Here is a 23376-nt window from a genome sequence, read left to right as displayed (position 1 = left end):
TTGTCTATCAACCTCCACGTTATTTTTTAAAGTAAGTGTTGAAAACTTTCAGTAAACTTTATTATTTCATAAGAGAGGTAGTTTTGGCAATTGTCTTAAAGGATAAATTCTGAAGCCAGACTGCAGGGTTCAATTTCATTTTATTTTACCCCTTATTAGCTGTGGGACCTCGTATAAGTTACTTAACTTCTGTGTACCTTGGTTTCTTCATTTGTAAAATAGGGAGAAAAATAGTAGCTACCTATTGGGTGTGTGTAAATTAAATCAGTTAATATATATAAAGCACCCAGAACAGCACCTGGCACAAAGTAAGCACTACATAATTATTTAATGCCTTAAAAAGGCACCACGAACAATACACTGATGCACAAGTAAGCCAAGCATTTCTATATAAATATATATAATATAAATAACAATATAAATATATACAAATAAAATGGTGCCCTAACAAGGACTAAAATTTCTCATTTGTAACTGTTGTAAGAAATGGCTAATGTCTGACTTTTCACCGTCTTTCTCCCTCCAGCCCCACCTTCACCTCCACCCCTCAGGATTCTAAGTAGAATGTCTTCTGGCTTTCTGGGTCAGCTCCTAGGCTCTCTTGTAGTAGAGAATCTAAATAATGAGTAAAGGGGTTAAATTATTCTACATAATAGAGAGCTGGGAAAAGGGAGGGGGTGGGAGAAGAGAAAGCAAAGGCAAAGTTTGGGTTGAGTATTATGTGGGCTGAGATAGAAAGAAGCTTTGGAGCCTCTGTGGACTGAAAGGAGAGGCGAGGGGTTTCCCAGGCACTACTCTTGGTTACAAACCAGTTCTGGCAATGTCCTTCAAGAGATACAAGTGAAAATCAGAATTATTTTACTTCTGATTGCTGGACTGTATTTCTTTGAATGTGGCACAACAGTGAAACCAGGACATATGTACCACCCCACCCTGCTTTTATGTAAGTTATATCCATAGATAGATAAAGTTAAATGTATATACCTAATATAACCGGGAAATAATTTAACATATGCAAAAATATCTGCATATTTATCGATGCATACATATATAACCTATATGTAAAAATAACTTCTGACTCAGATGCTTGAGTCCAACAAACTCAAAAAGCCTTTGGCGAAAATAAAATGTGTAGACAAAGCATATTTAAAGAGCTTGGGATATTTTTTGAAATAATTATTTTAATTGTTGAGTTGGGGTTTATTTTTTTTCTTTTTTTTTTTTTAAGCCACACAAACCTAGGTTCAAATCCCAGCTCTTAATATACTTAAACCCCAGATTCCTTTTAGTAAACTGGAGCTGACTCCTACCTTAAAGGGCCTGATGACTGAGACACTGGACACATTGTGACTGACATAACGTTAATTCACAATGAGCCAATAAACGCCAAAAAACCTGTTAGTTAACTACACAGACATCAACACAACTTCAAATGAAGGCGGAAGACGTCACACCCCACACCTGGTTAGGCTGCATTTTTTTCTTTTCTAAACACAGTTTTCTCCTTCAAGAAAGGAACCATGACGTTCCCCCTAGTACTTTGGGAATTACTGAGTTATTATGGCAACAAATTGAGCCCTAGGTTTGCTGAAAAACACATATTGCCTCAGTGTTGCCACCGATCTGTTAGATCTACACTCTGCAAGGAACTCTGCTCCTAGGGGCTAAACAGATGGAATGATAAAAGGCATTCTTTGCAAGACTAGCTGAGGCCTCTCTGCCTGGGGTAAATCCACTCTCCAGGAGCTGGGAGAGTAACTACCCACCAATCTTCAGTCTGTCCTGCCATAAAGGGAGTACCTTAGTGAGCCCCTGAGTGAGCGCTGCTAACAAATGATGGTGTGGTCATGAGGACAGCAATTTACTAAAAGACCCGTGATTCAGAATTCTAGCTTACCTGTGCTTAAATTAGTAGTTGAGGACTAAAACAAATTTTACCCACAAATGGAAATGGAAAATCCCCAGGAAGATAAAGTTAGCCAGACAAACAAGTTTGGAGGAAGACGGAGGATTTTATTTCATGTTGCAGTGGTTGTTCTCTAAGCTGAAGCATGTAAAAAATAACACCTATCTGAAGTATGCTTAAAAGTTTGGTGTTAAACATTGTAAATCAACTACACTTCAATTAAAAAAAGACGTTTTGGTGTTAAATCTCAAAATTTTTACCAAACCAGTTTCAACCAGTGCTTTACTTTCGGGCACTTTCATACATGCAATAATTATTCAGCGCCTGCTCTGTAGGAGGCACTGGGCTAGGTCCTGCGGAAACAATGAATAAGACAGGGCTCTGGCCCTCATGAAGTTGACATCCTCGAGGTGAGTACAGACAATAAACTAACAAGTAAATAAATAAGACAAAAGGAAACATATATATAATTTTAAAACTGCAAGAAAGGGCACTGTATAGGTATTGTAATAGAAAGTAAGAGGATTTCTACCTATACAGGGTGATCAAGGAAGCCTTCAAGAGGGTGATATTTAGGGTGGGATCTGAAGAATGATTAGGTTTTATGAAAGGAATGAGGAATGGGCCAGGGGCAAGGGTTGGGGCAGCATTCTAGGCAGAAGGGAAGTAAACACAAAGATCCTGAGAGACACTGCTTTGGGAAAGATCCCCGGTGTTCTCCCTACTTGCTGCAATTAATAAATTTTTCTCTCGCTTGCAAAAAAAAAAGATCCTGAGGCACGAATGAAGTGAGTGTTCATTAGGAATGAGCAAAGGCCAACGTGACCAAAACATAGTGATCAGCTTAAGGCTGGCGAAGTAGGCAGTGGCTGGATCCTAAGGGGCTTGGCAGGCCAATGTCAGGAGTTTGGATTGTATTTTAAAAACAAGAGGAAGCTTTCAAGGGGTAACATGGGGGAGGGGGATGACAGTGTAGAAGAGAACCAAAGTGGAGCAGGAGACCAGTTAAGAGGCCATGTCAGTAATCCAGGCAAAAAAATGGTGGCAATCTGGACTGGGGTGGTGGCATTGGAAATGGAGAGAGAGAGGCAAAAATCATTGTTTATTTAGAGGTAGAACTTTCTGATAGATTGGAGGTAAGAGGTGAAAAGGGGGAGTGGGAATCAAGGACAACTCCCAGATTTCTGGCTTGAAGAAAATGAATGGGTCGTGGTCCATACTCATTCCCATGAGTATTTTTAGGGAACTAGTAAAAGAAGATTCTGAAGGAGAAATCAGAAATTCAGTTTTGGAAATGTTAAGTTTGAGATGTCCACAAGACACCCAACCACCCATATGCGGTTCTATCTGTGCAAATAAAAACTTTAAAAGGTAAAGGCCAACACTAGTTCTATTTCTTCAGGTTGTCCCCAGCCATAGCACTCACATTTATTAAGATATTTGTGAAAAGTAAAAAAGGGTTTTTAAACTTAGTTCATACTTCTTATCATACTAAATTGGGAATTTTCATTGACTAGTAAACTGGTTGTATGAGGGTGAACTTGGGCTTAAGTACTGATGACTTGTTTCTTGGGCATCTTTAAGAATACATGCCTGAGATGTCACTTCTTTAGCCAACAACCAGGAAAGGAAAGGGAAAGGAATTCTAATTCTCTTTTTTAATGATTAATACTTCTGTCTAGATGGTGACAGAATACTGGTAGGAGTGGGTGGGTGGATTTTGAAGGAAGCAAACTAACTGGTGAAAGCATAACTGCTGCTTTGAAAATCTTCCAGTGCAAGAATCACTTTCCCCTACTTTTCTTTTATGGTGATAGCAGTCCTCTCAGTAGCTATGCAGAGATAGTGTTTATCTGGGGCATTTTCCAAAATGTCTGTCTTGCAACAGAATCTTGTTATAAAGTTAAATTGCATGAAACTAACAATGATTTTTCTATGTGCAAGGGAGGCTAGAAATATCCCAGACATAACAAAAGCAAAATGAGCACAGTCTGTTTCCCATCTTTAAGGTAATTCCATTTCCAGGAGGAATGTAAAAGTTTGCAGTTTAAAAAACAAAACGGACACTTATCATAGATCTCTTTCACTCTTGCAAAATGAAATGTGCTTTACTCCCCTGGGGTCAAAAAGGGCATGCTACACACTCCCTGCCTACCTCTCCAGCCTCATCTCCTGCTATTCTCCATATCACTTTACACACTAGAATATGTTTAATCCCCTCCCCTTGAGTGTGGGACGGATCTGGTGACTTGCTTCCAAGGAACAAAAAGCAGAAACGTGATTAGGTTACAAGACTGTGGCTTCCATCCTGCTAACGCTCATGCCCTCACTCACACCCCCCCCCACTTTTCTCCCTCCCTCCTCGGCCCCCTCCTCTCACTCTCGCTGGCGCTCTCCCTTGCTCACTCTGATGAAGCAAGCTGCTCTATGAAAAGGCCTACATGGCAAGAAAGGAAGGCAGGAATGGAGGCCTAAGTCCAACAACCAGTGAGGAACTGAATCCTGCTAACAACCACACGAGTGAGTAAGGAGGCTGATCTTTCCCAGTCAAGCCTTGAGATGCCTGCAGCCTTGTGAGTGACTCTAAGCCACATCCAGATTTCTGGAACATTAAAAATGTGAGATAATAAATGTTTAATATATGTAATAAATGTAAACATTCATGTAATAAATGTTTAATAGATGCTGTTTTAAGCCCCTATGTTTGGAATAATGTGTTATGCAGCAGTAGGTAACTAGTATGCTCACCCCACAGAGTGGTTATAAGGATACAGTGATGTAACATAAAAAGTATTAGCAAAATGCCTGACACCACAGTAAGGGCCGCATGACATCAGCTCCATTTCCCTTCCCATCACTCTATTTTCACTGCCACCACCACACTCACAACACTGTCATCTCATGTCTAGATTCCTGTAATGACTTCACAACTTGTTTCTTTGCTTCCCTCTGTGCAGCTGGCTATCTTCCTTAAAAAGCAAGCAAATAAAACTTCAACAGCTCCTTACCCCTGGGTAAAAAAAAAAAAATTCACATATTGAGGTATGGGGGAGTCATTCTGGCTTATACATGAGTTAAATGTTATTGCTAACTAAAATAGACTGTTCGTGGCTTATCAAACCTGCACTGTACATCTGCTTTAATTATTAAAGGAAAAGGGCACGGTGACCAGAAGTAAAGAACAGCCATATTAAAAATAAACATTGGGCTTCCCTGGTGGCGCAGTGGTTGAGAGTCTGCCTGCTAATGCAGGGGACACGGGTTCGAGCCCTGGTCTAGAAAGATCCCACATGCCGCGGAGCAACTAAGCCCGTGAGCCACAACTACTGAGCCTGCGCGTCTGGAGCCTGTGCTCCGCAACGAGAGGTCGCGACAGTGAGAGGCCCGCGCACCGCGATGAAGAGTGGCCCCCGCTCACCACAACTAGAGAAAGCCCTCGCGCAGAAACGGAGACCCAACACAGCCAAAAATAAATAAATAAATAAGTTTAAAAAATAAATAAATAAACATTAAATGCCTCCCTTCCTGGGACGCCAATGCTGGTACTCCTTCAGTAAGACTCCCTTCTCAGGTGCCAAGGCCATACTGACTCGCTATGTACATGCTGATCTGGTTTTTTTCAAACGTTGAAGGAATGTATCCCGGACTTGTTTGACATTCTTTGTTCTGACAAGATATAAAACTGTGCTTTGAGCAGTTCCTCAGAGTTATCTGAGAGACTGTCTTCTGGACTATAGTCCTCAGTTTGGCTCAAATAAACCTCTTTCCTATTCCTATTATAGACTGTTTATTGATTATTTTCATCAACACCCTTAAAGAATAAAAATCAAACAGATATTTAAGGCTCGCTAGGCTGTCTCCATCCTGTATTTCCAAACTAACTTCCCATGACTCTCTCACACCGCATCACCATTCTATTAAGATTAATCTACTCATTACATCCCAAATATACTTTGTACACTCCCACCCTGGTAACCTCACTTACGAAATTTTACCCTTTCAGTATTTTCTCCCCTTTTCTCCTGAATTCTAAACCACCACCCTCCCTGTCCCATCACTTTAAACACCATTCAGGACTAACCTTGTCCACACTAAGTTTTTCCACATCTTACCACCCCATAATAATCTTTCCCTTCTCTAAATTAGTATTTACTCATTTGGTATTTAAAATCATCGAGATACAAAATCTAAGAACAGGCAGAAGCAACTTCAGAAAACATCTGTCCAACATTCATTTTGGAGAACTAAGGCTCTGAGATGAAAGTGACACAACTGAGCAGTAATGGCACTCAGACTAGAACTCAAGCCTCAAATTTTTCATGTTATTCAATTCTAAACATATTTCCCAAATGCCCACTATGTACAAGACACTGTAAAATTTTAGCAGTTTCTACCAATACGCCATTCATTTATTTAATCAGTGAAAATTACTGAATACTATTTACCAGATACTCTGCTTAGAATAATTTTGCCCACAAGGTATCGGGGTAGTGAAAAAACCAAAAGTTAAAGCAATAATAAAATAGAGCTTACTAAGGTCTCTGATAGCAGGTTCTAGGGAGACTTAGAAGAAATCATCTATATCCTATCTTTGGTCCTTCACTCATCTACTAACTCACTCATTCACTAAATAGACAGACAGACAGACAGTAGGTACACAAATAGAATTCTCACTTTCCTAAGGAGAGCAAGTAGGAAAAAAAATGTTCTCTTGAAGCAACTCATGAACAACAAACACCTGGAGTGTCCCTGTTACTATAAAAAAATGATGTTTTTCTAATATGATCTCAGATCTGCATAACGTGGTATTAAAAAATCTTGAAATGTATACACTGTCCTTTTTTTAAGAGTCTGTGCTTGGCCCCTCCACACCACGTGGGTCCTTGGGGGCATAGGAGGGAGGCTGGGGAGACCAGGAGAGGAAGGCGGGAGGGGTCCTCCAGGAGCAGAGGGCGTTTGCCCTGCCCGCTCGGGCCCAGGGAGCCTGCTGAGCTCCCAGGCCAATCCCCTGCCCTCCAAAGCCCCCTCCAGGTCTTGTGGGTCCTTGGGGGCATAGGAAAGAAGCCTAGGGGAGAAAAGGAGAGGCAGGCGGGAGGGGCCCTCCCAGACTGGAGGAGCAGGAGAGGAGAGGAGGGCGTCTGCCATGCCCACTTGAGCCCAGGAAGCCTGCTGGGCTCCCAGGTGAGGTCCCCCATCCTCTGAGACCAGGGGTGCGGGGCACGCCTGGGCCCCTTCTGTTCTATTATACCTAAGCCCCACCCCCACAGCCTTTTCCAGCCCTGTGGGTCCTAAGCATAGGCTCCACCCACCACCCAAACCTGGTCCTTGCTTAGGCCCTGCCCTCCACAGCCAAGACCTTCCCCCCCACTTTTTTTTCCCTCCTTTTTTTTTACTATTGTGGTACTGTTGTACCTTCTAGTTGTTGATTGATCTATATTTTTATTTTTATATTCTTTCTAACATATCTGTTAGTTTCCTATGTTATTGTTCTTTTTTTTTTTTTTTTCTGCCACCCCATGCTGCTTGCAGGATCTTGGCTCACGAGCCAGGTGTCAGGCCGAAGCTCCTGCGGCAGGAGCTCCGAGTCCAAACCACTGGATTAACAGAGAACCTGTCTGTTGGACAGACTCCAGGGAATATTCATCGGACTGAGGTCTCACGGAGTTCCTCATCTCAGCACCAAGACCCAGCTCTACCCAATAGACTACAAACTCCAGTGCTGGAAGCTTCAGGCCAAACAACCAGTAAGACAGGAACACAATCCCACTCATAAAAAAAAAAAAAATGAGATGGCAAAAAAATATGTCACAGATGAAGGAGCAAGGTAAAAACCTACAAGACCAAATAAATGAAGAGGAAATAGGCAATCTACCTGAAAAAAGAATTCAGAGTAATGATAGTAAAGATGATCCAGAATCTTGGAAAAAGAATGGAGACACAGATTGAGAAAATTCAAGAAATGTTTAACAAAGATCTAGAAGAACTAAAGAACAAACAGAGATGTACAACACAATAACCGAAATGAAAAACACACGAGAAGCAATCAATAACAGAATAACTGAGGCAGAAGAACGAATAAGTAAGCTGGAAGACAAAATGGTGGAAATAACTGCTGAGGAGCAGAATAAAAAGAATTGAAGACAATCTCAGAGACCTCTGGGACAACACTAAATGCACCAACATTCGAATTATAGGGGTCCCAGAAGAAGAAGAGAAAAAGAAAGGGTCTGAGAAAATATTTGAAGAGATAATAGTCAAAGACGTCCCTAACATGGGGAAGGAAATAGTCACCCAAGTTCAGGAAGCACAGAGAGTCCCATACAGGATAAACCCTAGGAAAAACACACCAAGACACATAATAAAACTAACAAAAATTAAATTCAAAGAAAAAATATTAAAAGCAGTGAGGGAAAAACAAAAAATAACATACAAAGGAATCCCCATAAGGTTATCAGCTGATTTTTCAGCAGAAACTCTGCAGGCCAGAAGGGGGTGGCAGGATATACTTAAAGTGATAAAAGAGAAAACCTGCAACCAAGATTACTCTACTCAGCAAGGATCTCATTCATATTTGATGGAGAAGTCAAAAGCTTTTCAGACAAGCAAAAGCTAAGAGAATTCAGCACCACCAAACCAGCTTTACAACAAATGCTAAAGAAACTTCTCAAGGCAGGAAACACAAGAGAAGAAAAAGACCCACAAAAACAAACCCAAAACAATTAAGAAAATGGTAATAAGAACATACATATAAATAATAACCTTGAATGTAAATGTCCCAACCAAAAGACACAGACTGGCTGAACGGATACAAAAACAAGACCCATATATATGCTGTCTACAAGAGACCCACTTCAGACCCAGGGACACATACAGACTGAAAATGAAGGGATGGAAAAAAATATTCCATGCAAATGGAAATCAAAAGAAAGCTGGAGTAGCAATACTCATATCAGATAAAATAGACTTTAAAATAAAGACTGTTACAAGAGATAAGGAGGGATACAACATAATGATCAAAGGATCAATCTAAGAAGAAGATATAACAATTAAAAATGTTTATGCACCCAACATAGGCACACCTCAATACATAAGGCCAATGCTACAACCATGAAAGGAGAAATCAACAGTAACACAATAATAGAAGGGACTTTAACACCCCACTTACCCAATGGACAGATCATCCAAACAGAAAATAAATGAGGAAACACAAGCTTTAAATGACACAATAGACCAGATAGATTTAACTGATATTTATATAACATTCCACCCAAAAGTGGCAGAATACACTTTCTTCTGAAGTGCACATGGAACATTCTCCAGGATAGATCACATCTTGGGTCACAAATCAAGCCTCAGAAAATTCAAAAAAACTGAAATCATATCAAGTATCTTTTCTGACCACAATGCTATGAGACTGGAAATCAATTACAGGAAAAAAACTGTAAAAAACACAAATACATGGAGGCTAAACAGTGCACTACTAAATAACCAAGAGATCACTCAAGAAATCAAAGATGAGATCAAAAAATACATAGAAACAAATGACAATGAAAACACGACGACCCAAAACCTATGGGATGCAGCAAAAGCAGTTCTAAGAGAGTTTATAGCAATTCAATCTCACCTCAAGAAACAGGAAAAATCTCAAATAAACCATATAACCCTACACTTGAAACAACTAGAGAAAGAAGAACAGAGAAAACCCTAAGTCAGTAGAAGGAAAGAAATCATAAAGATCAGAGCAGAAATAAATGAAATAGAAATGAAGAAAACAATAGCAAAGATCAATAAAACTACAAACTGTTTCTTAGAGAAGACAAACAAAATTGATAAACCCTTAGCCAGACTCATCAAGAAAAAAAGGGAGAGGACACATATCAAAAAATTAGAAATGAAGAAGGAGACATCGGGACTTCCCTGGTGGCGCAGTGGTTAAGAATCCACCTGCCAATGCAGGTGACACGGGTTCAAGCCCTGGTCCGGGAAGATCCCACATGCTGCAGACCAACTAAGCCCATGCGCCACAACCACTGAGCCTGTGCTCTAGAGCCCGCGAGCCACAACTACTGAGCCCACAAGCCACAACTACTGAGGCCACGTGCCACAACTACTGAAGCCCACAAGCCTAGACCCCGTGCTCCACAAAAAGAGAAGCCACCACAATGAGAAGCTCGCGCACCGCAACAAAGAGTAGCCCCCACTCTCCGCAACTAGAGAAAGCCTACGCACAGCAAAGAAGACCCAACACAGCCAAAAATAAATAAATTAATAATAAAAAAAAAAGGAGAAATCACAACTGACACCACAGAAATACAAAGGATTATAAGAGACTACTACAGACAACTATATGCCAATAAAATGGACAACCACGAAGAAATGGACAAATTCTTGGAAAGGTACAATTTTCCAAGACTGAACCAGGAAGAATTAGAAAATATAAACAGACCTATCACAAGTAATGAAATTGAAACCATAATTAAAAACCCTCCAACAAACAAAAGTCCAGGACCAGATGGCTTCACAGGTGAATTCTGTCAAACATTTAGAAAAGAGCTAACACAGATCCTTTTCAAACACTTCCAAAAAATTGCAGAGGGAGAAACACTCCCAAATTCATTCTATGAAGCCATCATCACCCTGATACCAAAATGAGAAAAAGATATCACAAAAAAAGAAAATTATAGACCAACATCACTGATGAACATAGATACAAAAATCCTCAACAAAATACTAGCAAACAGAATCCAACAGCACATCAAAAGGACCATACACCATGATCAAGTGGGGTTTATCCCAGGGATGCAAGGATTCTTCAATATACGCAAATCAATCAATGTGATACACCACATTAACAAATTAAGGAATAAAAACCATGTGATCATCTAAATAGATGCAGAAAAAGCTTTTGACAAAATTCAACACCCATTTATGACAAAAACTCTCCAGAAAATGGGTCTAGAGGGAACCTACCTCAACATAATATAAGCCATATATGACAAACCCACAGCAAGCATCATACTCAATGGTGAAAAACTGAAAGCATTTCCACTAAGATCAGCAACAAGACAAGGATGTCCATTCTCACCACTCTTATTCAACATAGTTTTGGAAGTCCTAGCCACAGCAATCAGAGAAGAAAAAGAAATAAAAGGAATACAAATTGGAAAAGAAGTAAAACTGTCACTGTTTGCTGATAACAAGATACTATACATAGAAAATCCTAAAAATGCCACCAGAAAACTACTAGAACTAATCAATAAATATGGTAAGGCTGCAGGATACAAAATTAATGCACAGAAATCTCTGGCATTCCTATACACCAACAACAAAAAATCAGAAAGCGAAATTAAGGAAACACTCCTATTTACCACTGCAACAAAAAGAATAAAATACCTAGGAATAAACCTGCCTAAGGAGGTGAAAGACTTGTACTCAGGAAACTATAAAACACTGATGAAAGAAATCAAAGATGACATAAACAGATGGAGAGATATACCATGTTCTTGGATTGGAAGAATCAACATTGTGAAAATGACTGTACTACCCAAAGCAATCTAGAGATTCAATGCAATCCCTATCAAATTACCAATGGCATTTTTCATTGAATTAGAACAAAAAATTTTACAATTCGTATGGAAACACAAACGACCCTGAATAGCCAAAGCAATCTTAGGAAAGAAAAACGGAGCTGGAGGAATCAGGCTCCCCGACTTCAAACTATACCACAAAGCCACAATAATCAAGACAGTATGGTACCAGCACAAAAACAGAAATATAGATCAATGGTACAGGACAGAATGCCCAGAGCTAAATCCACGCACATATGGGCACCTAATTTACGACAAAGGAGGCAAGAACATACAAGGTAGAAAAGACAGCCTCTTCGAATAAGTGGTGCTGGGAAAACTGGACAGCTACATGTAAAGAATGACATTTTAACACTCCCTAACACCATACACAAAAATAAACTTCAAATGGATTAAAGACTTAAACGTAAGGCCAGACACTATAAAACTCTTAAGAGGAAAACACAGGAAAAACACTCTGACATAAACCACAGCAAAATCTTTTATGACCCACCTCCTAGAGTAACGGAAATAAAAACAAAAATAAACAAATGGGACTTAATTAAACTTAAAAGCTTTTGCACAACAAAGGAAACCATAAACAAGACATAAAGACAACCCTCAGAATGGGAGAAAATATTTGCAAATGAAACAAGAGACAAAGAATTAGTCTCCAAAATGTACAAACAGCTCATGGAGCTCAATATCAAAAAACCAAACAATACAATTAAAAAATGGGTGGAAGCTACACTCAACACTAAGAATGAACCATAGCTTAATAATATCAAATAGGGACTTCCCTGACAGTCCAGTGGTTAAGACTCCACACTTCCACTGCAGGGGGCATGGGTTCAATCCCTGGTTGGGGAACTAAGATCCTGCATGCTGCGCCGTGTGGCCCAAATAATAATAATAAGAAGAAGAAGAATATTAATATCAAATAAAATATTTAAGTAATTAAGTCTAGAACATCACAGGTACAATGTTCTATTTACAAAGTGAAAAAGTTAAAAAATATGTTATATAAAGATATATAGTTTTAAGGAATATATATGTGTATATATATATTCCCTATAAATTGTATACACGTATACATATGCATACATATATGCCAATCAAAGGAATAATGAACCCAGATTTTGGATGATGGTTACTTCTAGCTGAGGGAAAAGGAGGATGGACGGAGTACATATGACTAGATGTCAGTTGTCAAGATCTGAGTTTTTGTACTGGGTTGTGGCTTTACAGATGCTTATTACCTTATTAAAAATAACCAGCTAACAGACTGAAAAGAGGTTCTGAATGGATCAGTGGCAAAAGTGTGTCATAAACCAAGGATTATGCATAATACAATTCTGTATACCTGAATGCTTTTATAAAAGGTTTATGGCTTTGTATTATAAAAAATTTTGTCTATTTAAGGAAAATGTTAAATTTAATGTAAAGTACTTATTCAGGCTGTGTTTATACATTAACTTAGACATATATAAAAACATTATATAAAATATTTTTTAAATCCTAAAAAAAAAAAATGGGTGGAAGACCTAAATAGACATTTCACCAAGGAAGACATACAGATGGCCAAGAGGCACATGAAAAGATGCTCAACATCACTAATTATTAGAGAGATGCAAATCAAAACTACAATGAGTTGTAGATACAACTACTATGGAAAACGGTATAGAGGTTCCTTAAAAAACTAAAACTAGAACTACCATATGACCCAGCAATGCCACTACTGGGCATATATACCCTGAGAAAACCATAATTCAAAAAGACACATGTACCACAATGTTCATTGCAGCACTATTTACAATAGCCAGGTCATGAAACCAATCTAAATGTCCATCAACAGATGAATGGATAAAGAAGATGTGGCACATATATACAATGGAATATTACTCAGCTATAAAAAGAAACAAAACTGAGTTATCTGTAGTGAGGTGGATGGACCTAGAATCTGTAATACAGAGTAAAGTAAGTCAGAAAGAGAAAAACAAATACCATATGCTAACGCATATATATGGAATCTAAAAAAAAAAAAAAAAGAAATGGTACTGATGAACCTAGTTGCAGGGCAGGAATAAAGAGGTAGACATAGAGAATGGACTTGAGGACATGGGGTGGGAGGGGGAAGCTGAGGTGAAGTGAGAGAGTAGCATCAACATATATACACTACCGAATGTAAAATAGTTGGCTGGTGGGAAGCAGCAGCATAGCACAGGGAGATCGGCTCGGTGCTTTGTGATGACTTAGAGGGGTGGGATAGGGAGGATGGGAGGGAGGCTCAAGAGGGAGAGGATATGGGGACATGTGTATATATATGGCTGATTTGCTTTGCTGTGCAACAGAAACTAACACAGTATTGTGAAGCAATTATACTCCAATAACGATCTATTAAAAAAAAAAAAAAAGAAGAAGAATATACATTTCAACTTCAGGATAGCTGTTCTTCTGGAGAAAGAGAAAAAACGAGCCCCACATCTTTTCCTCCAGAGAAAAGGTCACTCTGCCAGGATGGACTGATGGACTTTTGTGATGCACAGTTCAAGATTAGGAAGGGGTGGGAAGAAGAGAAAAGCTAATTGATGTAGGGTAATTTAAAAATAAGTGACAGGGACTTCCCTGTTGGTGCAGTGATTGGGAATCTGCCTGCCAATGCAGGGGACACGGGTTCAAGCCCTGGTCCGGGAAGATCCCACATGCCGTGGAGCAACTAAGTGCGTGAGCCACAACTGCTGAGCATGCGCTCTAGAGCCCACAAGCCACAACTACTGAGCCCTCGTGCCACAACTACTGAAGCCCATGCACCTAGAGCCCATGCTCCTCAACAAGAGAAGCCACTGCAATAAGCCCACATACCGCAACGAAGAGTAGCCCCCACTCGCCGCAACTAGAGAAAGCCCACGCGCAGCAACAAAGACCCAATACAGCCCAAAAAATAAATAAGTAAGTGACAAAGAGGCATGGACAGAAATGCAAAACAGTTGAGAAAAGGGGAACTGTATTGGAGTGTGGTTTGTAAATAAGAGGCTCCAGAGTAATGTGGGTTTACAGAAAATTGAAAAGGAGAGAAAAAGAGACATAGGAAGTGTTACTGGGGTATATCAAAGGGAATTTATTAACAATTTTAGACGAGAGCCAAGTAAATTATTAGAATTCCTTAAAAAAAAAAAGTGTGCTTGGGAGTCAGACTGAGTATCAAACACTCAGTTTGCTATTTATTTGCTGAGTGAGCTTAGGCAGGTAGCTTAAACTCAGTTCAATTTTAATTTTCTCATCTGTAAAATGGGAAAATGGGAATAATACCTTACATGGAAGCTGTGGGAATTAAAACATAAAGTGCCTTACCAAATTATAGCTATCCTGCTTTTCAAGTAATCAATACAAAATATACATGAATAAGTAATATAAAAATTGTGTTGATAACTAAAACACATTTAAATTTAATCAAGTGGGCATTGTATTATTGTCAAAATTTACCATAAAATTCCTGTAGTTAATAACTCTCCAAAATAAAAGTGTACTCCTTTGAAAATTTTTTTAGTATAGTAATCACCACACATGTCCTTTTACTATTTTCAGGCAGCAACATTCTAAGAATCCATTGTGTACTAGTTGCTATGTGGAGAGAAAAATGAAACCCTATATTTAAGAAGTTCAGAATACAAATGAGAACACAAGTGAGAACAGTTCTTTTTGCGAAGAAAGCAAATACGTTCTTGTGGATTTAGGCATGAGAAAATGATACCAGGGATGAAAAATATAGTTCAACCTAAGCAGATAAATTTAGTGATCAGAACAAAATGGAATTAATTAGGAAAAACTGTATAAAAGAGATCCTTTACAGAGTAATATATCCTTTTCATGTTGATTATTTTAACAGGGTTTAATACATGTGATTATTCTTCAGCCTTCTGAGTTTAAATTGTTCAGGTAGCCACAAGGTCTGGAAACACAGACAAATATACATAAGCAGTTTACTGATCTTCCATGATTATGTTCAATGTGCTATTGCTCACTAGCAGTTCATAGTTCAATAAGCTGTGCAAATGTGCAATGAACAATGTGCATTAAAGCAACATTCCCGTCAGTCCTTGTACATCTATTTACAATGCATTGCCTCAGATGATTTGTGTCTAATTTTCACTGAATAAACTTGCACCTTTAGCATATTCTAGAAGTGATCAAGGGAGCTCAATCTACTAAGAAATAGAATGTTGTCTATGTTTCTAGACTTGGTGATCACCTGTATTTTATTTTTTATAAGATTCACCTACTGTGAGTCTTATAAACATTTTTGCCATTTATATTATGCCAAGAAAATAAAATGAATACTAAAAATGAGATAATGGAAAAACAAAAACAGATTTCTTTTGCTTTCATATAATTCTACACCAAACATTTTGCTGAAATGATTTTAATCTATAGATGAAAGACTCTTTAAATGATACTCAGAATACATTACAAATTTGATTTTAAAATAGATTTGAGTCTAAAACAGGTCTTACTCACAATGATTCCAATAAATCAAGTGTTCCAGAACTCAATATGGATATGCAACAATTATGTGATGACTTCTTAATTGTCCAAGGGGATAAAGATCTTCTTCAAATATGGAAAAAAACTAAATCATTCTATAGTATTAACCTCTAAGAGTTATTCTCCTTTATAGACTACAATATTATTATCAGTTTCATATACTTTTACTTTATAAAGAACTCCCATAGGAAGAAATTTCTGGAGGTTTTCCCAGATATATACAGCTACATTTTCTGTCGTGCTGTAGAAGAAAAGGAAAGAAGATCAAAAGGCAAATAAACAAAACTTCATGTTTAATACTTACAGAGAATAGAAATTCTAGTTTTAAAAGATATTACACTAAAACTTCAGAAATCACACAATAATCAAGTAGAATGTTAAAATCGATTCTTCTTTCTTACTATTTACATAAAGTAAAATAGTCACTCACCTTACAACATCTGCAAAATACGGCACATCCAGATCCAGATTCTTATGATCAAGGGGCTTCATAATTGCCTCCTATAGACAAAACAAAGGAAAAACATCACTAATTCCATTTATGACTCATATTCCAAAGTGTTCTACCTTTGCTTCTAAACCTTACCTTATCATTTAGTCACTAACTCGATACTTGCAAGTACTCGGTGTCTTATAAAACAATCTCAGAAAGTTTAAAGTTGTAAAATAAAGTAAGGCCTAGCTCTCCATAATGACTGGATATCCTCATTACTGAATGCAAAGAGGTAAGAAACCAAAAAACAGAGAATTCACTGGAGCTTTCTCATAACAAGCCATTGTGATTCAGAATTTAGTTTAATACTTCTTGAATTCTGTCCAAAATATTACTAGAAATACTTCTCCCTAACAGTCTCACCTTCAGCACAATGTCACAATTTAATTAGGACAAATATCCAATGAGTACTACATTTATAAAGCAGATTAAGACTGAAATTATGTAAGGAGTTCTGAATTTCTGCTGTAAGGAGTAATTTAAGGATGATCTTGGGCTCTTAGAAGAAAAAATAAAAACATGTAAAGACTATTGCTTCCTAATACTTGTATTAGGAATATTAAACATAATGTTTTTCTTTGTCAATGGCAAGAATTGTAATTGCCTTATTCTTTGTAAATTTTTACTTTTAGCTATTGTAAAAAATCTAAGCAATCTAAAAAATACAATAAACTAGTGAATATAACAAGAAAGAAACAGACTCTCAGATGAAGAGAACTAGTTGTTACCAGTGGGGAGTGGGAAGGGAGGAGGGGCAGTAAAGGGGTAGGGGATTAAGAGGTACAAACTATTATGTATAAAATAAGCTATAAGGATATATTGTACAACATGGGGAATGTAGCCAATATTTTATAATAACTATAAATGGAGTATAACCTTTAAAAATTGTCAATCACTATACTGTACACCTGTAAATTATATAATATTGCTCGTCAACTATATTTCATAAAAAAAGCATTTGTGAAACAATCTAAGTTTCCATATGGTATGGTTCCAAGAAAGGTACATTAATGACAATAGCAATCATTTTCTGAACAAAATCAGAATCATATAAAAAAAAGTAAGTCCTAAACCAAACAACTTTTAAAATAAATCAAATGATATCCATATGGATATCAAGAAAATAAATCTTTGTTTAATCTTTGTTTTAACTGAAAATTCCAGTTCAGATCTCAACTTTTCCATTGAAGCCTCTTCTACAGGGCTCCTTCTAATTTGACTCTGTATGCCATGATCAGCCACTTTTACTGATGTAAAAGTACTAAAGTGTGTGGTGTGTGGTATCCTTCAGGTATGCAAAGATGGGGAAAAAGTGTAGAGAACCTCTCCTTTCCTATTTAACTGTATGCCTGCTTGGGGTGTCTCTTATTTCTCAAGTTGTTGTCTTGTATTTGTGTGTGCACATACGTGTGTGTGTGTGTGCGTGTATATGTGTGTGTGTGTGTATATATATATATTTTTATGTCATCAGTAAATGCAAGCACTCTGTCTTTACAGCTTTCCTACAGTACTTTGAGCACAGTACTGTTTGTTCATTCACTCATTCTCCTATTCATTTATTCAAGCAACATTTATTGAGCACTTACTATTCTTTCCCTGCTATAAAAAGTCATGTGAGGGCTTCCCTGGTGGCGCAGTGGTTAAGAATCCGCCTGCCAATGCAGGGGACATGGGTTCAAGCCCTGGTCTGGGAAGATCCCACATGCCGCGGAGCAACTAAGCCCATGCACCACAACTACTGAGCCTGTGCTCTAAAGCCCGCGTGCCACAACTACTGAAGCCCGCACACCCAGAGCCCGTGCTCCGCAACAAAGAGAAGCCACCGCAGTGAGAAGCCCGCACACCACAACAAAGAGTAGCGCCCGCTCGCCGCAACTAGAGAAAGCCTGCGCGCAGCAACAGAGACCCAACACAGCCATAAATAAATAAATTAATTTTTAAAAAAAAAGAAAGTTTAAAAAGTCATGTGAGCACGCTGTGGCTAACAGCTATGTCTCATTCATCATTGGATTCCCAGTACTCAGCTCAAAGACTGATGCAAAGCAGGCATACTTATTGAATATATGGGAGATAAGTAATGTGAAAGAAGTAATGATGATTAATAACAGCATTTTTATGAAACAAATGTCAAATTTTAGAACAAAATAAGGAGCAAAGCTGAAGCAAAATAAACAGGTGAAATGAAGGCATAATAAAAACTAAGGTGGATGGAAGAAAATCTAATCTCAACTTTGCAAAGGACTAACTACATGACCTAGGGCAAGTCAGTTGGTTAACTGTTCAGCATCTCTCAATCTCAATCTATGGAATGAAGAAGTTGGCTTAGATAACCTCTGAGGTCTCTTACAATCCAAGAATTCTGTAATGATATAATCAGTAAGTCTTTCACTGAACAACCTCTTTTTTGTTATCCCTATGATGAACTGCCCCAGTGAGTTTATAATAAAGCTAAAGTGAATAAAACAGGGTAGTACTAAAATCTGTGATCAAAGGTGTAAGGAAAATTCACAGAAGAAATAGAAAGTTTCAAGGAGAAAGCCGTGTCTTGAAAGAAGGGCAGAATTTGTTAAACAGAGAAAATCAGGATACGCCAACAAAAAATACAAGACGAGCACGCTGCATTTATTCCTATCATTGTAAGACAACCATGACTAATTTCCATTAAGTCATCCAAACACCTTTAGAACACTGAGAGAAGTTCCTCCAACTACTACCCCACTCCCTCACCCAACTCCACTTGCCAGGTCACAGGACCTCTGATGATACTTGGTTGGGGAAGTGAAAAGGGGGCCATCAAATATTATATTCAGAAGACAGCACAAAATAAGCATCCAACATGCCATTACCTCCATATACTCTTTGAGGTCAGTCAAATTCATGACCATTCCTGTAACAGGATCAATCTAAAAAGTAAACAAAGGTGAATATTACTATAACATGCTCTTCATATTTAAACCTCTGGTAAATTATTAAAGGCTGCACAATGTGCAGAAATTGTCCCCACATTGGCCTTCATCCCCGAGACAATCCATCTCAGCATGGAAACACCAAGTACTCTAGGCTTCCTTTTCACTGTAGTGCTCTTCTACCTGCCCACATACAGCACATTAAAGAGGACACTTTGGGAGAGGAAAGGCCTGAAATGGCTGCAGCTCACCATACACAAAGACCAACAATGAAGCAGTACTGATTTGAACAGAATTTTTCAACACAGAATCCATCACGTCGGCTGAAAGAGGGCCCAGCAATGTGCACAAACCACAGAGACATTTTCAGCACGTACCTCTCCATGTACTGTCACCACAACTATGGGGAAGAAAACAAAATACCAAAAAAAAACATGACTTTCAACAGAGTAACATCCAAACACAAGTTACCAACAGAAATTATTAGATCTCACCCCACAAAGCTATATTTTCCCCCAGAACATCTTTTAGTTAAGATCTTTTTATCAACTAAAGCAAGACTCAACCAAGGCAGAGGAAGTTAGAGGTGCTTAGCCAAGGCCAAAAAGGGTATAAATTCTGTTTATGATGCACTTGGAAGGAATCTCCACTAGGTAAGATCAAGATGCTGCTTGATCACTGCCTGTAAAAGTAGAAAATATACAGGAAGAAATCCAGCTACACACTGAGCTGGTCCAAGTACCTTTCTGAGCAAGCAAAACTACTACTGGGCCTAAAATTCTTATTCCTTTACTCATGTGAATGTAAACACAGTTTATAGTAATGCTTTGTAAATTAACAAGTACTTGTATGAAACTTCTGAAAAATCTTGATGATCAGAGTGCTCTACAAATTAATGACTTCTACATATTTTTTTCAGCTCCATACAAACACCATTAGGTATTATGTGATAAGTGAGCAAACTGAGAATGAGAGATATCATAGGTCAAGTAAGTTAGGCAGTAGCTAAACTAGAAATCCCAGACTTCTGACATCTTTTCTGGTCTTTTTACTCCATCATACCATATACTGTGATGCTCTATGGCTTACATAGCTGTTTTGTGGAGATATCATCTGTATCTCAAATAATCAAGTCCCTTGTCCTTGCATAAATTAATTACTTTCTTGGAACACTACTGTCAAAGTTTTAGACCCAACCTATTTTCCTGCCATACCACATATCTTGGGCCAATATGCTCCCTTTGTCAGTCATTATTTACTCAATGAATACAATCTAATTTTAACATTGTCCTCAGCAATACCTAATTAGAAGGAAACATGGTGCCAAAAGAATATCATGTATTCTTAAGACCAAGGAAAACAGTATTTAATCCATTCATTGTTTTGATCTATAACAGCAGACAACTGCATAGTAAAACTTAAGATACATCCAACTAAGGCAACAGATCTTTCCATTTTGAACTTCCATTTAATTTCTCATTCAAGGCTCAAAGCATTCATGTTCTGTCCATAAGGTTTCTTACTCATTTAGACTGTATATGCTGAACACTCTTTCATCATTACCGAAAGTGCTAAAATTTCACCAGTTTTTCTCTCACCTTTATAATTGTGCCCATGGCCATTTGGGTTGTTGCACTTCCCAAACAGTTTCAAGTTTTCCTCATTACTCAGAGATTTGCTGACCAAAAAAAAAAACAACAAAAGTCAACATGATACATGTTCAGATACCTTCTCTGTTCCCTACACTTATTGTTTGCTCTAGCCTTTGAAAAACTTCACAACTTACTATTCTTTAGCTCATCAAATGGAGAGTCATAAATCAATTTGATTTCATTACTCAATTTTATGTCAGGAACCAGTGTATGCCCCCTAATTAGACTACTATACCACACAAATTAGCTTAAATAAATTCAACATCCTTGTTCCACAGCAAGACTTCAACAACTGATCTGCTCAAGGCCCTTCCATTTTTCAACTCAACATTTACTGAGTACCTACTACATACTAGGCATGGGCTGAATGAAGCAAGGGCACATGGTGATTAAAAAAAAAAAAAAGACGCTTATCCCCAAGTGGCTTAGAATCTCATTCCCCTGAAAAATAATTACATGACCTAGTACATCTTCTCTTTAAAATCTTGCTTTATTATCCCTCAACTATTGCCTACTGATAACTTCAATCCATTCAGGGGTATTCAAGTCAGGTTAAATTTTAAAATTACAATACTCAGCGCCGTTGTTCCAGGCAGAGATCCATTTTCTTAATGTATTTTTATACCTATACCTGTCCAATCAACTGTGCATCTTCAATGAGGCCTTACCACTCTCATATGTTTGAGCTTCCTATTAAATAACCCCTTTCTTTTTGAGACTCTATTACTTTCCTTTCTCCTGCTCATCTACTTCTTACATTTAGAGTATTACAGTTCACAAAGCTTTTGCACAAAATTATCTCACTGTACTCTCCACAAAATTGGCCAGTTTGTACACTCCAGATAGAAAACTGTTACAGGTCTTGATCACTGCTGCATCCCTGTTACCTAGCACAAGACCTGACAACAAATACCTGTCCAGTGAATAAATGGACAGGTGAATCCTGCTAGGTAGAAGTTATCCTCATTTTGCAGACGAGGAAACAGATGCTCAGAGAGTGGAGTTTGCTAATGAGTGGCAAAACCCTGCTCAAAATCAACTCTTCAGTGCGATGAAGCAGTCTGAGTACTCCGGGCTCAGATCCCAACTCCGCTGCTTGCTCTCAGGAAAGTGAACATCTGGGTTCATTTTCTCTTCGGTATAAAGTGGACAAAACTCGCCTTGCTGTAACTATATTAGCTATGGGTAGCTAACATGTACTGAGTGTTTACGATGTGCCTGGCACTGTGTAACCTGCGCGATTTAACACCTTTCAACGTCACATCGATCCCCGGGGGGCTGGTCGCCGCCGGTCGCCGCTGTTATGACGTCATCAACGAAGCCTGGCGGCCGCAGGACTACACCACGCCCCCCGCCCGCTCATCAGCGGGCACCCGTGCCCCTCCCGCACCCGGGACCCAGCTCCGGGGCTCGAAGGTCCTGCCCCCACCACTGGTACTGTAGGCACACCCCACCTGTGGAGCCGATGGGTCGCGCTGAAGGAGACCAGGCGGGACACTCGCGCCCGCCGGCCAGGGCCCGAAGCCGCCGCGCTCATGGTTTTGCAGGCCCGCCGCCAGGCAGAGAAAGGGGGCACCTCCCTCCGCGGCTGCGCAGTGCGGACGACGCCCGGCAGAAGTGCTCTCTGCTTCACCCTGCGACTGGGCTCCCTCTGCCGGCCTGGAGGCCGTAACAGGCGTTCCTTGCTATCTCAATCTCTTGGGAGAGCGAGCGCTTAGAGAGCTGGGACCGCCTTTGAGCGGTCAAATGAGGTGGGTGGGGTCTTAGTGTCCTTCATTTTTATGTCTGCTCAATGAGGTCCCTCCCACTCCCTTCTAGAAAGCCCTGGGTTGTAGAAACTTCCAGTCGCTGCTTACTCTGCGACTAGTCCCAGGGCCAGCCTACTTATAGCTTAAAGGGAGCAGAAATTTGAGTGCACGTGTGGGACCACGTGGCTTTCAGAAATGATACTACCTTTGGACTATTTGTAAAGATTCTTACAAAGGGAAACTCTCGAGCTGTCCTTATCATCCATGTGCATGCATGGAGCCGTTTATCACTCTGGGTTGCTGCAGTGTAAACACATGCACCCATGAACACACACACATTAGCTATTCTCTGCCCAATGTAGACACCTCCAGAGTGAAAGGATCTTGTTTCCTCGCCATCTACTCATAAGCAGTGGCCAAACTACTTACAGTTCCCAGTATGCACCAGTGCATTTCTCGCCTACATTCATTCTTTCATTAATTACTGAATACCTACTGTGGCTGGCACTGTTCCAGGCACTGGAAAGGAGGGATAAAATCATGGGCGTGGTGGAAATATAAGC

The 23376-nt window shown here is 39.1% G+C and overlaps 1 protein-coding gene across 1 annotated transcript; it reads right to left on the bottom strand.

Moving 5' to 3' along the window:
• Window positions 1–15876: 15876 nt before the first annotated feature.
• Window positions 15877–22646, bottom strand: PTS (6-pyruvoyltetrahydropterin synthase). Its single transcript, XM_068555196.1, has 6 exons — window positions 22520–22646; window positions 21012–21091; window positions 19791–19813; window positions 19354–19410; window positions 16445–16515; window positions 15877–16255 (listed from the first exon to the last, which is right to left on the bottom strand). Exons 1-6 carry the CDS (start codon window positions 22600–22602, stop codon window positions 16132–16134), a joined length of 438 nt encoding a protein of 145 aa, XP_068411297.1. The 5' UTR covers window positions 22603–22646; the 3' UTR covers window positions 15877–16131.
• Window positions 22647–23376: the final 730 nt, after the last annotated feature.

Source organism: Eschrichtius robustus, chromosome 11, assembly GCF_028021215.1.
Source record: "Eschrichtius robustus isolate mEscRob2 chromosome 11, mEscRob2.pri, whole genome shotgun sequence".
In the NCBI taxonomy this organism is placed as follows: domain Eukaryota; kingdom Metazoa; phylum Chordata; class Mammalia; order Artiodactyla; family Eschrichtiidae; genus Eschrichtius; species Eschrichtius robustus.
This window is presented reverse-complemented; position numbering and strand designations above follow the sequence as displayed.